The sequence below is a fragment of the Pyxicephalus adspersus genome, chromosome 7 (genome assembly GCF_032062135.1).
Source record: "Pyxicephalus adspersus chromosome 7, UCB_Pads_2.0, whole genome shotgun sequence".
Lineage (NCBI taxonomy): Eukaryota > Metazoa > Chordata > Amphibia > Anura > Pyxicephalidae > Pyxicephalus > Pyxicephalus adspersus.
In genome coordinates this window covers 70280685-70301206 of record NC_092864.1, presented here as the reverse complement: position 1 = coordinate 70301206, position 20522 = coordinate 70280685, and the positions used below count along the sequence as shown (strand labels likewise).

The 20522-nt window shown below is 36.6% G+C and overlaps 1 protein-coding gene and 1 long non-coding RNA gene across 3 annotated transcripts in view; one reads left to right on the top strand and one right to left on the bottom strand.

Moving 5' to 3' along the window:
• Nucleotides 1-20522, top strand: part of LOC140335904 (uncharacterized) — a 136756-nt gene that overhangs the window by 67981 nt on the left and 48253 nt on the right. The window lies entirely within an intron of this gene.
• The window catches only part of METTL22 (methyltransferase 22, Kin17 lysine), a 65845-nt gene continuing 61161 nt past the window's right edge, over nucleotides 15839-20522 (bottom strand). For both annotated transcript variants that reach the window (XM_072418905.1, XM_072418904.1), the window contains 2 exons: nucleotides 19910-20075; nucleotides 15839-17071 (listed from right to left, as the gene is read on the bottom strand). In XM_072418905.1, the coding sequence (XP_072275006.1) occupies nucleotides 17036-17071; nucleotides 19910-20075 (202 nt within the window). In that variant the 3' untranslated portion in view covers nucleotides 15839-17035. The remainder of the gene's footprint in view (nucleotides 17072-19909; nucleotides 20076-20522) is intronic.

The window sequence follows — 20522 nt, the reverse complement described above, 5'->3', positions numbered from 1 at the left end:
GAAACTGGGTCTGATGAAGCACCTCGTTAAAGCTTTGCCAACTATCATTTTGGCATTTCCTAGCCTGTCATTTGAAAAAATAAAGGCCGTTGCTCTATGGTCCACAGATTCGGCAGGACAGATTTCATCAGGACAATGTCAGAAGTTGAAAAGAATGTTTGGTTATCATTCAAAGCCATTGTCAAGGACTTTCTTGGAAAAACACAAGCAAATATTTACACAGAAATTGTCCAGAAACTCTTGGAAAGCTACAAAATGCTTGGTTGCAATATGAGCATCAAGGTGCATTTTCTGCATAGCCATCTTTCTAACTTCCTGGAAAACCTTGGTGCAGTCAATGATGAGCAAGGTGAACGATTCCACCAAGATTTGAATATGATGGAACGACCATATCGGGGTAGATGGGATGTACATATGATTGGAATATATATTGGTGGAACATCCGGTGGGATTGTCCTAACACTGAACACTCCAGGAAAAGCTATAGGCGTAACTTTTTACCTTAACCGATTAACCGAATAATTTTCAAATGTTTTACTGTAAATGTCATAGAGTAACAATAAATCCTTTGTATGAACAGAAGAAATTTAAACAAACAATACATTCAAGGTACTATTTAATTATTTTTTCATTGTATGTAAAATCTGTATGTTTCTGTATTGTAAAAACTGGATGTGATAGCAAAAAACAACCCAGAAATTAGTAAAAAATAAGTGTAAGATCTAACGCAACAAAAAATGTGTTCAGCAGTGTAATAAAAACAAAAACATTTGTTATAACAATTTAATGAGAAAGCAGCAAACCACTACAGGAGGAAATTGTACTGGGCAATAGGGAACATAGATTAGATTAACAACAATTAACTATATTGTAACACATGATAAGAATTCAGTTTCTATAAAACGAAAATTACTGGCAGCTATTCAACTTTTACAGAGAGAAAGGAGTTGAATTGTTCATTTCCTTCAAGGGTGCAGCTTCTTTGAAACGTTGGCTGATTACCGGGGAAAAATGGCAACATATCAGGGAAAAAATGCTTTTTGTTCTCTTTGCTGCAATATATTTTCCGACCCTGTCATGCTGAATTGTGGACACGTATTCTGCAGATATTGTATTGAATTTGTGCTGAACACTGTTAAAGGAAATGAAGGTTACACTTGCCCGGAGTGTGGACACAAATTCAAAAGACGACCTGTTTTTTATATAGGTAAAAATCTGCAAACGGAACAATATGCTTCTCATAAACCAAGTCTTGGAGAGCCTAAGAATGCTTCTAATGATGCCTTATACCATGGCAGAACGAACAGCACCCTAGAATTACCAAACAACGTTACCCCTAGGAGTGAAGTGCATGACGTTCACCATGGAACACATCATCAATGGAATTCTTACCATTCTGTCTGTATACCTTGCTATTTGAGCAAATTTACTGAGGATAATGGGATGTATAAATTACCTGATCAGGAGGACCTAAAACTACAAAACATTCTCTGGGAGCTTGGACTAATTACAGAGAAAATATTCCTAAATGCTCACACAGCTTCAAGGAACATTAAGGTGTCAAAATGTCAGCAAATGGCTGCTTACTCGGACATTGAAGTAACACAATTCCCTTCATCAGAAAGGTTCTCTTTTTCTCAAATACTCAGCCTGAACAGCTTCTCTGCTGGATTGCATTTCTTTGTAGTGGAGGTTGGATGCAGGGGACACTGGGCTGTGGGTCTGGCTTATGACAGCATACCCCGAAGAGGGGAGAAGTCATACATAGGCTGTAATGACAAGTCATGGAGCCTGGAATGGGACAATGAATACCTGTCAGTATCCTACAATTCAGAATCAATAGTCATTTCGACAGATGAACTTGTGAGAAAAATAGGGATATATTTAAATTACAGTCGTGGGCAGATATCTTTCTTTGAAATGTCTGGGAGCACCAGGCACTTGTACACATTTACGGCCACCTTTACTGAACCTTTCCATGTTGGTTTTTATGTGTTTGAGAAAAGCTGGATCAAATTAGGAAGCTAAGGGCTCTTCTGTGTTTATAGGGAAGGCTATTTATGGCCAAGGAAGCTGCGAAAGGTCAGAGGTCCATTTTGTTGGGTAACATGGTATTATATAAAAGAATGCTGACACAGCAATTTATCATTTTATAGTATGGCAGTGCTTCTCTTATTACCATGTGCTAAATACAGTTGGCAGCAATATGGGGTCAACAACATCTTTACATTACTTAAAGTCATTCCTTTGTATTGACTTGAGCAAAGCATGCTCAAAAGCAATGCTAGATCACAAATTTCAGCAAAGATAGAATCGTAAAACTCAGTCTTGATAAATTTGTTTACTGCTGATCTTTGTCCAATTTTACTGCATGACTAAGAGGCATGAGAATTTTATGTGTAGGTTCGACTTTATGACTTAGACATGATAAACTTCTTCTGTTCTATACATTGTAGCAAAAAAAAAAAACTGGTAATAGTCATTTTACTGTACATGTAGTGCACAAATAGCTTGTAAAAATCTGATGAAGAAAACCAATTTAGTGTTATCATGTATGTTTGAGATCTGAAATTTAACATGTAATGATTTGTAGTCCATATCAAAATCTACAGAAAAATAAAAAATATTAATAAATGTAAACTAAAATATAACATTCCTAACGTAAGAAGGTAATATGCCAATATTCTGTGCCCATCAGTGTCATTTATTTACATTATTTTATTTTTTATTTAATTTTATTTAGTTATAATGAAAGTTGCACACTTAAATTTTAATGGTGGCTGTTTCCGCTAGAGCACTAAACCCTTCTATATGATCGCAGCCATTCAAATCACAAGCTTAGATCTATACTAGCAGGCCATGTATCTGGCAATACTAATAGGTCTACTCACTAGTGATTTACTTTCTCAACAACTAATTCTACAAAACGATTCAAAGGATTTTGAGTTTTGTATAGACATCTGTGCAAATTGCAATAACCAATCACAAAAAGTCATAGTTTGTTTCTCCAGTATGACTTTTATACCGTAAACATTTGACTGCTATGCCAAAACAATTTTTACACTCTTTTCCTTTATACTATTGATATTAAACATTTACAAGTGGTAAAAAGCATGTATTATTTTGATAACAATGTTTATGTATGCTCTGTTGTCTCATTATTTTGGTATCCATTGACCTTGCATGTCTACTTTACCACTAGGTATTTTAGCAAATAAAGGAAACATCTGTGTACTGCACACTTGGATTTCTAGATGACTAGCTGCCATGTGGACATTTTGGTACTGAACATAATTGTAGAATTGTGCTCTGTTTGGGGTGCCTTGGATTTAAAGAAGGACCAATAGATCTTACAAAAGGGAAAGGTTTATTTACAGCTTAGGGTAATATTTACATATGATTTTCATAGTAAGCATAGGAAGCTGGCAAAGGAATATTAGTCCAAAATTCCAGTAGGGAGATGTAAAAGACTCACTGGTTGTTACAGAAAGTGAATAACATCAGTTATTTCTTCCAAAAGTGTGCTACCAAGTATTAAGTTCAGGGTGCCAAAATTTTTGTCAAGGCAAAAGTTTACATTTTGTGTGGAATGTCTCAGATTTTTTTTCTCTGCTTTTTGGTGTTCTTCCTGTGCCAGCAAAAGAAATAAACATGACAATACCAAAACATTTGTAAATGCAACAATTTTCTGGGAGAATGGTGCATTTTCAACATAAATGGAAGGGTGCCAATATTTTTGCCCATAGCTGTATGTATTATATATATATCAAAGATGTCACTTGTCCAATAATAGCTAAATCTTGGGTGGCAGTGTGCCCAGCAGTAAACAGTCATTGTTAACTTTTTATTAATATACAATTAATAAGATATTGAACACAATACATGTAATCTAAAATATAGTAAATAAAAACTTCTAAATTTGATATTTTTTCACAAGTTTCTTAACAAGTAAAACTTACTTTGGAGAACTCACGATTTTTGTAGAGCAGGAAAAATTGGAGAAGTTGATTTTAAAAAAATAGTTTATCTTGTGACATTTATAAATAATGACTAATGTGAAATACTTTTCTAATGTGGACCCCATACCACACCATAAAAAATTATGAGCAAAAACAATATTACTATTATTAATAATGTGTAAAAAATAATAGCCTCTATTCACAACCTTCTCTCTGAACTTCCTAGCTGTCACTGAAACTTGGCTTTCTGTCTTTGCTGCTGCTCTCTACTATGGAGGCCTGCACTTCATCGATACCCCTAGACCTTGCAAGAGAGTAGGTGGTGGTGTAGGACTCATTCTCTCCCACAACTGTACATACAGAGTCCTTCCTGTCCCACCCTCTCTCATTTTTACCTCATTTGAAGTGCATTCCATATTCCATATGCCTTTTTCACCCCTACCTCTCTTTGTTGTTGTCTACTGCCCCCAGGGCCCAGTTTGTCAATTTATGGACAACTTTGCCCCTTGGCTCCCACACATTCATTCCCACGATCTGCCTACCCTCATCCTCAGTGACTCATCCTAAGGATGACCCCAACCATCCTTCCTCAGGCAAACCGCTCTCCATTTGCACACAGAACATAAATGGCCCCACACAAATTAATAGACACACTTTAGACCTGTTATTTTCCAAACTCTGGAACTTTACCCACCTTGACAACTCACCATTTTCCCTTTCTGACCACAACCTCCTCACCTTCAACCCCCACTTTGCCACAACCCAAACCTAGTCATTTGCAAAGAGACATCTGTAACATTGACCACAACCTATTAGCAAACTGTTTTACGTCCCTAACTTCCACTCTTTTCAAAATAACATCTGAAGATAAAGCTGCCACGTGGTTCAACCACACTCTTTCTTTGGCTTTGGATAAAGTTGCCCCTGCCACCTTCCGGTACTCCTGTCCTGCTAACCCCAGACCCTGACACAACAATCACACCAAACATCTACAAAAGACTGTTCGTGCAGCTGAGCTCAAGTGGAGGAAATTTGGCCTCAGCACTGACTTCTTGGACTTTAAAAGCCAGACTACAACACTTTAACATTGAAATCACCAAGCCAAGTCGCCAAGCAAAATTATTCTCCACTGTCCTTTCCTCTCAAGATTCCAACCCACACAGCCTCTTCTCAACAATTGCCTACCTCCTGAACCCCACACCTGTCCCCCCCCCAACTACCTTCTCTGCTCAAGACTCAGGATGAAATCCCCTCTCTTTCATCATCTCCATCTCCTACCTGTTCACTTGACCCAATTCCCTCTGATCTATTCCGTGCCCATTCCTCCACCTTAGCCCCCGCACTAACCGAAAAATTCAACCTTTCCCTTTCTACTGGTATCAACCTCTCAGCTTCCAAACATGTCATTATTCTCCATATCTATACGAAACTCATACTATACCCTTGCCAATCTTCTAGCTACCGTTCTCTCTCCCATCTCCTATTTGTTTCCAAACTTCTTGAGGGTCTTGTCTGCCCTCTCGTTTACCCCTGATATTCAGAACATTTCCAGGTCCTGTCACTTTCACCTGCACAACATCTCCAAAATGCACCCCTACCTGTCCACAGAGACAACCTTCTGTCTTTTAAACCCTTACCCAGCATTCCATATCCCCCTCCTATTCTGTGCTACTTCCCCCACCTTTTGGATTGTAAGCTCTTCTGGGCAGGGTCCTCTCTTCCTCCTGTGTCATTGTCTGTATCTGTCTGTCATTTGCAACCCCTATTTAATGTACAGCACTGCATAAAATGTTGGCACTATTATTAATATTAATAATAAAAATAATATGAATTGCTTGTTGCTTCTTCCAAAAATGTCTGTAGCCCGGCATTAGGGCATGTGGACCAACTTAATTTTGACCATTATTTCAGATGTTGGCATATGACCTGCAGTTGACCTTTATTTAGCTGCAAAATTAGCTGCACATTTGCTGCAATATGAAATAAAAAAAACAATTTATGATATATTAAAAAAATTAATTTGTGTCTATTATATTTGTCTAAAGTTTATCTTTGAGAATTATGTGTATATCTTCTTTGATAAAATATAGTTTATTTGATGAGTGCTTGTTGACTTGGCAATCTATGCAAATATTTACAATTTTTGTAGTAGCCTGTAAATTGAACAAATCTATTATACTCATTAGGTGATAATATCCTTCCTTACTTTACAGGAAGGAGGATTTATTAGAAAACTTATTAATGATACTGTAGCAACCATTGTATACAGAGTAAATACGGCTTTTATTCTAGAAATAGAGCCATAGAATAGATACCATCTGTTCCTGGTTTCATATGGCAGTTCAGGAAGACTTTGTGTGATCTGCTTATTTAAAACAGATTTGTTTTGTCAAAACAGAAGAATGGTAACACATCCAAACAACTTAGATACTAGAAATGGAAAAGAACAATGAGTATTAGAGTTTAAATTAATAAAATGATATAACTTTGGCTGTATGTGGAACAATTGCAAGTAAATATATCCCAAAGCCTTTTGTTTCTGATTTTCTTATCTATCAGGCTTCAAGGGACAACTACATTTTTTATATTTTCTTTTACTTTTATTCTTGGTGGCAATGCTAATCAGAAAAGATAAAGATAGTGAATCACCCCAAAGCTGCATACACACTTCCAATAATTATCGTTGGAAACAACGACCGGATGGCTGAAAATCGTTTGCAAAAAAGGTGACCACTGACGCTGACAAACAAGGATTGTCGTTGGAAGTGAACGACCGTCACGGCAGATCTGATTGGCCGATGATCGTTCACTTTCTATCGTGTGTACGGTTGTTCAGTGATCTTGAATGTTTCTGCAATACACTTTCTCCTTTACATGTCACTTCCTACATCGTTCAAATGGTTGTATCTAGCATGTGTAAACTATTGGTGGATTTTATTTGAACAATCGTATCATTACATCAAGTACAGAATTGTGCACAATACGTTCGTTCAAGTATAATTGTGCATAATTGTTGATCAGTCGTAATTGTTCATTTTCTAGCGATAATTATTGGAAGTGTGTACATAGCTTTATATGAACATACAACTACATCTTACCAGGGGTTCTAACCCTCGCTACTCTAATTCAGAAAAGAACACACTGTTTGGAACTCTAAGTCAGGCATATGCTTATCTAATTGGAATTAAAGACTAATATTAATTAACTAAACTGTGTATATAAACCCAACTATTAACCATCTAATCTACTTAATAACCCACTACCCAGGACTAATATATTTGTATTGCATAATCCAAGACTCTGTTTATCGGAATTCAATATAAACTTCTGCAAAGCTATCCTAAGGATATACTAAAGCTATCTATGTGTAGTTCCTCCTGTCATTATTTAAATGTATTAGTTCAGGTGATGATAATAATACTGTAATAATAACAGTCAGAAATGTCAGTGACCTCTGCACTGCACTTCACTGATTGCTCCCCATTGCATGCAGTTATTCAACAAATGACATCATTTTATTCACAAGTATTTCAATGAATACTAAATGAGAAATATACAGTATATTACTATAGCTATAATATAATGATTCTATGCTAAATGAGCTTTTACTGTATGTGTAATTTAAACATAATGAATGGTTGTACCCAGGATGATTGCATGATTCAAAGTAACAATCGCTTCCTGACCAAATGCCCTCTTTAATGTCTTTGCTTTTGTCATGTCTAAGAGCCATGTTTAGTGTCTGTTCTGATTACTTAGTCTTGCATGAGCTCAAGTGCTTGCTTGCTTGCTAAACAGACTTCTTCTTTCTTTTGGTTGTAAAACAAGAAAAATGTTCCTGTATTTATCAAAAAATCTAATCTGTAAAAGTAGTATAATGTGTTCCAGGTTAGGTGCCAATATTTGGTACCTTCTAATGCAGTATGCAGATGGAAACTGTTTTATTTAAAAAATTAAAGACAAAAAAACTCTTTAGGGCCCTTTGGAAGGCTGCGGATGCCCATGAGTCTGGCAAGGGATCACAAGATTGCCAAATTGTAACCATTCATTTAATTGTAGGGAAAATGATCTACAAATGGCTGTGTCCAAGTCTGGTCCATCCATGAAATTCAGCTCAAGACATGACTGTTTAACGCAAATACAGTAATTAAATTGTGAGGTGTAGAGTGGACTACACTTATCCATCTAACATACAGCCAAGAACCAGACCTTTGGAGATCCTTTGATTCCTTTGGATGATTATGAAGATCTTGTTTTATGTATTTGGATTTTATCTACAAACTGTGTTTAGTGAACAATAAAAAGTTTTTATTGAGATACTGCACCACATTGTAGACAGGTCCGGAGAGTGAAAGATACATCGGTGGATTATAATTGCAAGATTTATTTCCTGAACTTTGTGGTGTGGAATATTTAGGAATTCGGACATTATTATTGATTCCAGTTAACACATTTTTAAAATGCCACTGATTATTTAAAATTTAAATTGAGAGGTTTGGCTATAGTTCTTTGTCTGATATGTGACAGCTTACAAATATCATTACTTTGTACAAATAGAGCTTTACCTTAACCCCCCAGCAGTACCCCCGAGTGTGACTCAGGGCAGAAAAAAGAAGCTGGAAGCGGTAAACCCGAGTCACACTCGGGGTTAGGTAAACCTATGGGAAACAATAGTGAATCGTGACTTACCTGATCTGCCGGTGTCCTTCGCGTCTTCTCTCTTCCTCCCGCTGGCATTCTCTGCACTCGATGAGTTACCAGGTGTTCCTGGTGAGGTCGGTGCATACGGACATTCCGTAATCAAATCTATTTATGTGTAAATATAGTTCATTGACTTTCATGAACATTTATTTTACAGTATATTATTTATTTATTTTTAAGTAATTTTTAAAAATTAAAAAAAATAAAAAACTTTTTTTTTAAATTTATTGAATTTATTATTTTGACATGATTTAGTGTTTTAAACTTTATTATACCCATAGTAATATATTATACTGTAAAATAATGTTTCATTAAAAACAATGTACCGCTTTTAAAAATATAAACCCGGACAGAAATGAACCACCCAGGAGGTTAAAGGGGAGTCAATATATTCCTGATGGTTTGTGTGCTTTTAGGTTTTTTAATTGGCATGCCAAGTGGAGTTGCTTTTGGGATACAATGCCACCATCTAGTGTTCACAATGGTTGTCTGATGTTTATCGGAAACCTATACGAGGAGAAATTTATTGCCTGCCAGTATTGATTTCTTCTTATAAAAATGCTAGTTGTCTGTTGTCATTCTGATCCAATGGCTTCTGTGTTATTGGCCCAAAAGAAGTATACTGATCAGGGGTTGTGAGTTTACTTGTGGCATTAATTTTTTAGGATAGAAAATACTGGTGTATGCAAGGAAACAATCATTTTTTTAAAAGAGAGTGAGGCATTCACGGGAACATTATTACACTTCTGAAGAAAAGTGAATGTATTCACTCGTGTCTTGTTACTACTATGGTGATCGGTGCTTAGACTTCAAACATCATTTAGGCGGATTTACATTTCCACATTCAGTTAAAAAACCTTTTGGTGATGGTGCCATGTAAACGGAATAAACACACATGATGCCCAGCTACCAGTGCCAGTGTTCTTTTACAGATTTATTTCTAAAAGCCAGACTGCAGTGACTAAAACCATTTTCATATTATATACAGGTCTTTAGCTACATTTACTGAGCATTAGTTTATTTGAGAAATTCAACTTAAATATTTCCGTACTAGTTCTGACTTTAATTTTATATAGGAATATAACAATATATACCAATAAAGACAAGTTATAGTCTTATGCAATACCCCATTTCTTTTTTGCACTGGGCAGTATGCTAAACCAAACCCTAAAATATTATTTAGGAAAGGAAACAAATAATCTGGCTGTCATTGTGTTTTACTGGAGATGCTACGTGCTAAGCTGTCATATTGACCTCCCAAATTTTCCTAGCACATCTTTCCTTCTAAAATGATTTTAACAGAATATTTTTCTCACAACTTGTAACTAGTGACAAGCTGACATTGGTATTAGTCACTGCTTGTAGATCTACAAAAGAATAGCATTGTCCAACTGATCACAATATTGGATTGCAGTGACAATATATACATTGTTTATAAAGTTACAGCAAGGTGCAGCATGCTTTCAGTACAAACCATAAGGTTAGGCTATACTTAACTGCAAAAGATCAACATTGTTCCCCATTATCAGAGCATGAATTAAGTGTTTCATTAATAGTTTTGCACATTTAAGCTACACTCTTTGGCCACTACAAAATTTTCCAGCAAAAAAAATGCACGTCTCCTATCACCAATTACTACTTGTTAGGAAAGGGAGCTTTTTATGATCTTCACTGGCTGAAATGATTAACTGTACAAGAGAGACACATGTATGTATGGAGATATTGTTGTAGTCAGGGAAACAACACCAACAAAGGCTAATTTGTTTATCCTAAGATAAATGTTGCAACACAATTGTTTTTAAATCACCTAGTTTTTTTTTACCTTACCCGGCTATTACCACATTGAAAAAAGTAGCTGAAAATGTATGCAAGTGCCTGACCAAACTAGATACAGCTTGACAATAAAAAATCTGGCAACCTCCAGACCTAAGGAGAGCCGGATTTGCGAAAATTCCAGATTCCAGCCCTCCTCTCGCAGCACCGCGGACATCTGGCACAGTTCCAGGCGGCAGGCAGCAGGGACGTCTCAAGGTGTATTTAGTGTAGCAAGCAAGACCTATCAGCTGTTTCTGCAGAAGAGCCCCATGAAAACATTAGTGGCCAAACAGTGTACTACAGTCCCTGTATTGAAAATGTGATCCGAAATTCATGCTGGGAACTGAAGGATCCGGATTATCGGTGGCTGGATTTTCGATTGTCAACCTGTATATGATTGAAAGAAAGTATGCCAGCTTCATAACTTAGGTAAATACTAATTACCTGCAGAGAACCAGCAACCGGTACTGGTACTGTTTACATTATGAAGTGCAGACAGTTGATTAGCTATGATTGATCAGCATTGTCAGTCCGCAAGATTTATCATTGCATCTTGTAAATTAGCCGTTTCAGATTTTATGAGATGAGCCATACAAACAATTCAATAACCTGTAGTGCTCACTTGTATTTCCATGTAATGTTCTCCTGATTTAAAACTTGAACGACTTTGTTATTACAGGTGTTACAGTCCATAGCTATACATGAATCTTCTTTAACATAAAATCAATTTACCTTCAGTTTAGATATAAAATTAGCTAAATTAATGAGGCTACTCCCTAGTGTTACTGATAGCAGTACATCACCCAGTTTGGGTTTGCCACCCCGTTATACTATGTTCCATGTTCATGTTGTTTTCATATTCTGAGAAATTGTACAGAAAAGGTCTACCAGCTTGCAGCCCTCTTTAACACTGAAAAGCTCCTCAATATGAAGGACTTTTTAGCACAGCTCATCCTCCTGTAATTCTAAATGCTGGATTCCTTCACAGTTGTCAAACAACATCCCTTTGTCTGCTAACCTTACCAAGAGCTTGGTTCTCAAGTTCATCAACTTGTTTTCTGATGCCCACAAACAGAATATTCATACATGCTCTCTTTTCAGTGGACTTTTCTTATCTCTGCTTTACTTGACCCTTAATGTCATGGATCTTCTGTCCCACACTGCTTTCTGTAGCTAATATTTAATCCAGGACAATATTGAGTTTGTACATGTTCTGTTTGTAAGCATTTCCTAGAGTTTCAATCTTGTGTGAGCTCTATGATTCCCAAGCTTATAGCAAAATGCACACAGAAATTTGTTTTCACAACAGTAATATGCTAGAGGTTCCTTGTGGGTTGTACACAGTCTGTCAGAGTCCATAGCCACATTGTAATTGGTTTCAGTGAGGACATGCTTCTATGCCATTCTGTTTACTTTAAAATGTTCCTCACACAAACATGCTTCACAAAAAATGCATGTTTCGATAGCATGTATTAAAGCTAATACAATAGGTACATAAAACAGTACTCTTCATTTTAGACGTGTCAGACAATAGATGTTCTACAAAAGGGGTGCCCAACAAGTGGATTGCGATCTACCGGTAGATCGCAAAGGCAACACTAGTAGATTGCGGACTCCTGTGCGCGGTAGAGTTCAAAGTTTTTATTGTTGGCAGATCATTTTGACCTGGTCATTTTAAAAGTAGCTTGCAAGCCAAAAAAGTGCGGGCACCCCTGTTCTACAATATTGCACAGCTTTGGACTCTTGGTTAGTTCAGGTCTTTTCTTAGAATACCTTCTGATGGGCAGTTTCTGCCTATCAAATCTATTTTGAACAGTTTTTGTAGAAATGATGTACACAGCTCAGACTGGGCCTGATTTTTTATAGTTCTCCAAGTCTGGGGACGATACACTTTCATCAGTGAACCTGGGTGATCCAGCAAACCTGAAATGGATATGGTCAAGGATTCAAAACATTTGCTAGCAAAAGACTGAAGAAATCCATTCCAGAGTTGCTGCTTCACCCAGCTTCACTGATCTTCTCCAGCCTTGGAGAGCTGTATTAAATTAGGCCCGCAAATGTCAAAGCACAACTCCTCTCCCGCTCTTGCAGATACCATGCTTTCAATAGTCACAGCAAAATTTTGAGCAGGTAGGTTATAAGATGGGGGTGGTTGTTTTAATTATTGTGAGAAACATATAAACTACTTGTAAATCAGGTAGTTGTAACCTGACAATGAAATTAGATTACAGTGATACTTAACCTTAATATGTGTGTGAATATATTATGTGTAATATATATATTTATATATATATATTACCATCTAAATACTACTACTGTTCATAAAAGACCATAAAATGGGAAATAGAAGGTAAAAAAGAAGAGTACATTTGTACAGTTTAAACCTTTTTCTCCATTTACTGTATATATACGTTGGGGGACACAGTAATATATGCAAATATGCAATCACCAAATGCAGAACAGTAGAAGTCTTGATTAAAACTCATATATTTCTGTCATGTAAATATATTTCAGACATACTTGATCTTTGTTTCACTTCAATATTAAAGGCTTTTTAGCAAGAAAAAAAAAATGAAAATAGTATTGCTGATCAGTCCAATAACCAATAAACATGTGATGATTTTATTTTGGTAACATTTTTTAATATTATTAATAATATTATTGTATTACTGTGGTAACAGAGCATCGTCTGAACAAACCATATTTTGCTCTGCTGCATCTTTGTATGAGCCAGACCCCAAATTCTTTAAACTATTGGTTTACCTTTCTTATAATAAACACCTTGCATTAGTGGTTGGTATTAGCCTTTTGCCCTCATAAAATCCTCCTTTGCATTGGTGACCAGTGGTGTCTCATGTCTCAAGATAAAAAATCCAGTTATTTTTGTCACAGACAATTAGGCCAGGCCTAAAGCTATGATAATAAAGAAGATGGCCAGGTTGGTGAGACTTCATACATTGTAATCAGCATGTCTAAGGATCACTTTGAAGACATCAGTGTGGAAGTTGTACAATAGTCCACATTAAACTTTATATCCTTATGTTGATTTGCCTTCCCAAAAGGCTGTAAAACAGAAAACTGTTTAACTGTTTAAAACTGTTTTCTAGAATTAAATGTGTAGCACACTGGCTTTGTCAGTACCAGGTTGAAAAGAATATCTTGTAATGGTGGGATGTGGTGTACCTGCACAGATCAACTTGAGGGACTTTGGATGACCATGCATGTAGCTCCATACCCAAACAGTCAACATAGTTTTCATATTACCAACTTACTACCGTAGATGCTGTACGAGACATTTGTGAGAGATAAGTGTGTCCCAGTCTGTAAGACTTTTTTTCAAATTGGTGGACCAAATGGTTTGGTAATTGTATTTTGGCAGGTAAATGTACTCAAAAGTATTCTGACAATAATACTGTCGTAAGAATCAATAGCAGTAGACACAACCCTTCAGTAAATAAACCGTATTATTTGAAAGCCATGTCCCTGTGATTTCCCTGGACATTACACAGTGATGATCTGCTGTGATTTTAAATAGCTTGTACCCTTGTAACCTGAAGAGGTATACTGAAGGAGTAAAAATTCACATTTTAGTGAGTCTTTCCTTTGCAAAAAAATAAACAGATAACAATGCTTACATGAAAAGAAATTTTATTTTTACATAATTTATTTAATATGGTCAGCTCTAAAAAAATACAATTTTTGAGATACTGTTATTGTTCTCTAGTCACTATTTTCAACAGAGATTGCAACTTTGAAAGTGATGAATTCCATGGACCATTTCAAAGTGGCATTAGGTATAATAGTGCTGGTCTGATGCTGCCAATGCTAACAGTGCAGGTGAATTTACTAAAAATAATGACCTTTTAATAATATTAACTAATAAATCAATCTAACAGCAGATTGCCTTTTTATAAAATCTGCCCCACAGTGTGGTTTTGACAAAATGCAGCTTGCCCATAAATATATAATGATTTTCTGACGTGTAGGTGAACCCCCCAGTAGGGAACACAATCAGCAATTCAAACCTGGCTGGGTTTCAAACCATTGACATTTTAAACAACTATACCAACTAATTACGGGTCTTTCTGAAACTCTCCACGAGAGATCCTTGGCTCGTGGACAAATCTTTTGATTATTCTTTTGACTCCTCAGAGAAATTTTGCGAGGAGCACCTGATGGTGGCCGGTTTAGGGTGGAATGATGTTCTTTACACTTCTGGGTTATGAGCCAAATAATGCTCACTGGAACATTCAGAAGCTTAGAAATATGTCTGTAACCAATGCTATCAGCATGTTTTGCAACAAGATCATTGCAAAGGTTTTGGGACAGCTCTTTTTCACCCATCATGTGATGCTTCTCGTGTGATACCTTGATAATGAGAAACCTTTTTTATAGGCCATCAATTAGGACTAAACCAGCCGATGATAATTTGCACTAAGGGTGGCAGGATTGTTTTCTAAATACTGACAAATTTCAGCAGGTTTCTTGGCTTTCCATTCCATTTTTGCACCTTCTTTTCTTCATGTGTTCTATAATTATCCCCTGTGCCATTCCACTTTATTACATATAACTTAATTTATGGACTATTGGTTTGATTTCTTTGTATGTGTGAATTACTTGGGTTGGTATTGATATCTGGTGTACATTTAATTTCAATAGCCCCATTAGAAACATATTTACTGAGAAACAGGTTGATGTGTTCAATGCTCATTTTCCCCAATGTATATGGAGTGGATTGGATTCCACTTTAGTAAATGCACTTACTCCTTAAGCTACGTACACACGTCCAACCCTTCTTGTCCGATAATCAGCTCAGGGCCAATATCGGACGAGAATCTGGCGTGTGTACAGCGCCCGTTGTCCATCGTCCGAACGACTGTCCTGGAGGATCCACAGACGAGTGGGGGAGAGCGCACAGTGGGGTGCCGCTCCATCGTTCTCCCCCTCCCCTCACCATAGAGCAGAACGGTGATGTATGTACAGCACTCGTTCATGTATCGAGTAGTCATTAGTCGGTGGAAAGGATTGTGAAAGATACTTTCAAACGACAATTATTGCACGTGTACCCAGCTTTAGTAAATAGTAGTATCTAATAATCATGATAAAGAGAAAGAAAAAGATAGGCTGTTACGGCAACATTGGGTCAAGTAACAGCCTATCGTTTCCTTTCTCTTGAATTCATGATTTATCATTAAAGACTAGACAAACTAAACACAAGTATTCCTAACCATAAAGGTTTGCTTTAAAATGTTTTGTGCTTCAGTTTTTATTATTGGTTAGCCTAGGGTGATTTTATTCCCCCATCCCCTGCCGCCTTCTTCCACTTTTATTCGTTCTACCTCTCTGGTATCTTTATCAATATGTTCTTTTTTTTCTATTTTGATATTTTATATAATTTTGAAAAGCTGTTTTGCAGCCTTACCACATGACAAATTTAGAATAAAGGAAGGTTCACAGGTGAAGTCCATTACTTTTAATTGAGTCACTACTGTACTGTTTTTTTGAGTGCAATTAAAAAAATGAAGTTTAAAAAATGTTCTGTGCTTCATTCATTTTCATGTATATTTTTACAAGATAAATATACTCTAGTGTTATTTCTTTCTATAGCCATAGTTTTGAACAGATTTGTTTCTGTTAATGTTCTCTACTGTAAACTGGTACAATCATTTATTTCCAGTTTTGAGAAGCTAGAGAAAGAGTCCTAAATTTTCATACCACATACCTATTCAACATTGTCAAAGAAAAGGATCAGCAAATGAGACTTTAAAGGTATGCACATTAAAATATCAATTTACACTTTAATCAATAAAAATACAATTTAAAAACATATACACAATGGTAAAATTGTGACCATCACAATAACTATTTTTCCTTATAATGACTGTGTTCCCCAACACGTTTCACACTTTATGCTTCATCAGGAGAAACATTACATTTTTGTGTATAGTACATTAGCCACTATCCAATCTTGGTCACAAGCTTTGTAAAAGCAGCAAAGTCACACACAAGGAGGGAAAACAAAGCCATGGAGTGGAGTATGAGACCTTGGATAAGCATGGAAATGGGGAGCATACACCAACTATTATGTAGTCTATCACTAGCAGGAGCAAACCCGTCTTCTTTCTGTGATAGATTCAGCCTCTGACCGCATTTGAAGTCTCCTCCATAAATAAGGCATTTGAAGTCTCCTCCATAAATAAGGCATTTGAAGTCTCCTCCATAAATAAGGCATTTGAAGTCTCCTTCAAAAATTCTCCAAAATTTGCGGAGCTTTTTGCTCTTTTAGTTTGTACCATGTCCTAGCAGACATATTTCATCTTTTCCTTGAGTCTGCCCACTTTTTTTACCCATAACATGTTGTTACATGTCCCCTGAGAGATTCATTTTCATCTTATAAGCCTACATTACACATCCACCTACTGCATGGCAAGATCAGTTATGCACACCTTAAAAATTGAATCTTGCCAGTAGCAAACAATATATTTCTGGATCATCCTCAGATTGTTAGTGGTTTCCACTCTGTGCCTTCTTACAGTACTACAAACTACAGCCTGCACACGTCATGTAAGTGGTACTGCAGTAATTTTCCATAGCTCCTGTCAAAGAGAAAAAGAAAATAAATTAAAATATATTGTTGTAGTTCACAAGGTTTTGCAGTACAGGTAGTCCATGAGTTAAGGACATTTGACATACGGATGATTTCTAGATATGAGCGGGGCTTCCCTGCTTGTTCGTGTGCCTTGATGGGGGGAAAGGCAGTTCACATGTTTTGCAGAAAAAATCTTTTGCTGTCCCGCAACCTCTTGTAACTTGTTAATGACCAAGACAAACTCTGCAGTTATTTCTTTTTGCATAATAAAGAAAAGCTTGCTTCAGAAGTTAATGAATGTCTAGGCTCCATAAAGTTTTTTTTTGCTTTGTTTATGATTAACTCACAGTGAGGATTTTATACAGTAACTGACACCACGCTGTCTAATAATATTGTGGGACAAACATTATTATTATTATTATTAATAAACAGGATTTATATAGCGCCAACATATTACGCAGCGCTGTACATTAAATAGGGGTTGCAAAAAACAGACTAATACAGACAGTGATACAGGAGGAGAGGACCCTGTCCAGAAGAGCTTACAATCTAGTAGTCTGTCCTAATTGCATTTATTAAAATAATGTACCTGTTCTGACTTACATACAAATTCAACTTAAGAACAAACCTACAGTCCCTATCTCGTATGTAACCCGGGGACTACCTGTACTTAGAATAAAGCTTGAATTTAAAGCAACTAAATTCACAGTTAAAAACACAAATAGTATCTAAAAATAGACTCCCTCCTAAGCCCCACACCTGCTCCCACCACAACTACCTTCTCTGCTAAAGACATGGCCACCTATTTTAGGCATAAAATTGTCAAAATCAGACATGATGGGCTTGATTTTTTAAAGCTCTCCAAGGCTGGAGAGGATACAATGTCTTCAGTGAAGCTGGGTGATCGATCAAACATGGAATGGATCTGGTCAAGGAATCAAAACATTTGCAAGCACATAGCAAATGACGTTTAAGAAATCCATGGTTTGCTGGATCAGCCAGCCTTGTTAGCCTGGATGAAATCTCTTCTCTAATCATCTCCATCTTTTACCTGTCCACATGAAGCAATTTCCTCTGATCTACTCTGTCCCCACTCCTCTACCCTGCCCCCTGCACTAACCAATCTAATAAACCTTTCCTACTGGTATCTACCCCTTCTCTTTCATGCATGCTATTATTCTCCCAAGATGAAACCCTCACTAAACCCTTTCCTACCCTCTAGCTACCATCCTATCTCCCTTCTCCCTTATGTTTCCAAATTTTAGGAGCACCTTGTCTATAAAAGACACACCGAATACCTGAGCACCCACTCTCTCCTTGACCCACTCCTGTTTGGCTTTCGAGCTGCCCATTTCACTGAAACAGCCCTTATTAAAGTGGCCAATGACCTCATCAGAACTAAGTCACAACTTTTCCTTTCTCCTGGATATTTCCCCTGCTTTTGACACGATTGATAACTCCCTTCTAATACAAATCATGAACTCCATTGGTATCAGTGGCACTGCTCTCTTTTGGTTTACTTCCTACCTGTCTGACCGCTCCTTTCAAGTTTTTCAATGATAATTCCTCCTCCCTATTGGTGTTCCCTAAGGGTCAGTCCTTAGACCAGTTCTCTTTTCTCTGTGCACCTCCTCACTCAATAGTCCTATATCCTCCTTTGGTTTACAGTACCATCTGTATGTTGATAACACTAAAATCTGTCTACCCCTGATCTGTCTCCTTCAGTCCCCTGGCAAGGTTTCATGCTACCTGTCAGCCATCTCATCATGGATGCATGACAGGTTTCTGAAACTCAACCTGGATAAAACAGAACTCATCATTTATCCCCCACCCTTTCACATTCCAAATTTCCTGTTGACAAATGCTTTTAAAAATACTAAGCACAAATGTAATATATTGACAAAGACTGTTGATTTTACACTATAATACAACATGAAATAATTAAAGGAACTGTGTGACTTATTAGAAGGAACACATTCATTTTTTGATTCAAAATGGTCAGACTTTAAGGAAACGGTTGTTAGTATGGTTCCTTTTCATTTCCCCTGGTTTCATAGAAGTGCCACTGAAGATAATTTGATAATTATTGTGTGATAAAAGCAATATGTACAAACAGAATGCTTAGAATTAATGGTATGCTGTCCTCAATTCAAGGTTTTTTAGGTCTAAATAAAACTAATACACCTTCCCCTCAATTCAGGGGGTTCTCAGTAATTTTCCCTAAAAATGGGAGTGGTAAAAAGGAGCGAAACAATGTTTATATGTATTTTTATACCCAAAAGGTGTAATGTGACAAATGTCTCCATATACTCTGTGTAAAATATGCACAGATATAGAGGGTCAATGAAAGAAAATTCAAGATAGAAAATCAAGTTGTGAAGGTGAGGATATGACAATTTCCCAAATTGCTTTTATGTGGAAGAGGCCACATTAGAAAGGTGAAACGTTTCTCTCCCATCTTAGAATGGGGAATCACACAGCTCTTTTTATGGGACTAAATAAAACTAGCTATTGCTATCTAAAGGGTATATCTAGTGATTTTGATATTTTTTCTTTTTAGTCTCTGATTCAACAATATGGGTTAACTGTACAGAATGTCACTTATCAGAAAACAATCCTATATAAACAAAATATGTGCTGATGACTTTTTGAATACAATGTAAAAAAGAAAAGTGATTAGATTTTCTGCATATCAAAAGCTGTTAAAAAACAGCAACAGTTACAGCAGCAGTATAAAAGCATTTGGAAAAGATACTGCCAACTCACTAGATAGTAAATAAATTGCCCTTTCTGTGTTCCTTAGCAACTAGAAGAGACAAGCTGCGTGAGAGCACTTCGGACTTACCAAATGTTCTCGTTCATAGATGAAAAACTGTGGAAACACTGGTTTGATTTCTTGTGCTGACCACCTTTGTTTCCCATTGCTAGTGGTCTCCAGATTGTTCAAGCAATTTCGAAAATGATTGTATGCATCACATGTAACATCCATGTGTCGTACGGTAAAGTTGTACCTAAAACAAAGGCATGTCTTAACAACCAGCTGTATAAGACCCATATGAATTTAAAATAATCAGCCCTAATGTTATGTTTTCATGTTGTTATGTTTGTGTATTTGTAGAAGCAAAACACCGTCTTTATTATTGCATTTATTTAAGGAAAAGCAACAGTGTGTTTAAAATTTTGACTGTAGGATTGAAGTACAAACACCTGAGCTGTTTTTCCTCGTAAAACCATGAATAGAATAAATTAGCCTTACAACACTGTGTAATGCGAGACAACTCCATTTCAGGTGGCTGGTGGGTTATGGGAATTTTTCAAATATAAAGTATTTTTTTTCTTATCTAATTCTAGGCTTATCCTTTCTGTTCCCATTCTAAAACTCTGCTAGATTTTTAGATTTTAAGAAAATCCTGAACAAGGGCTTATTCTGTTAAAATTATCTTACAATGGATTCTAAA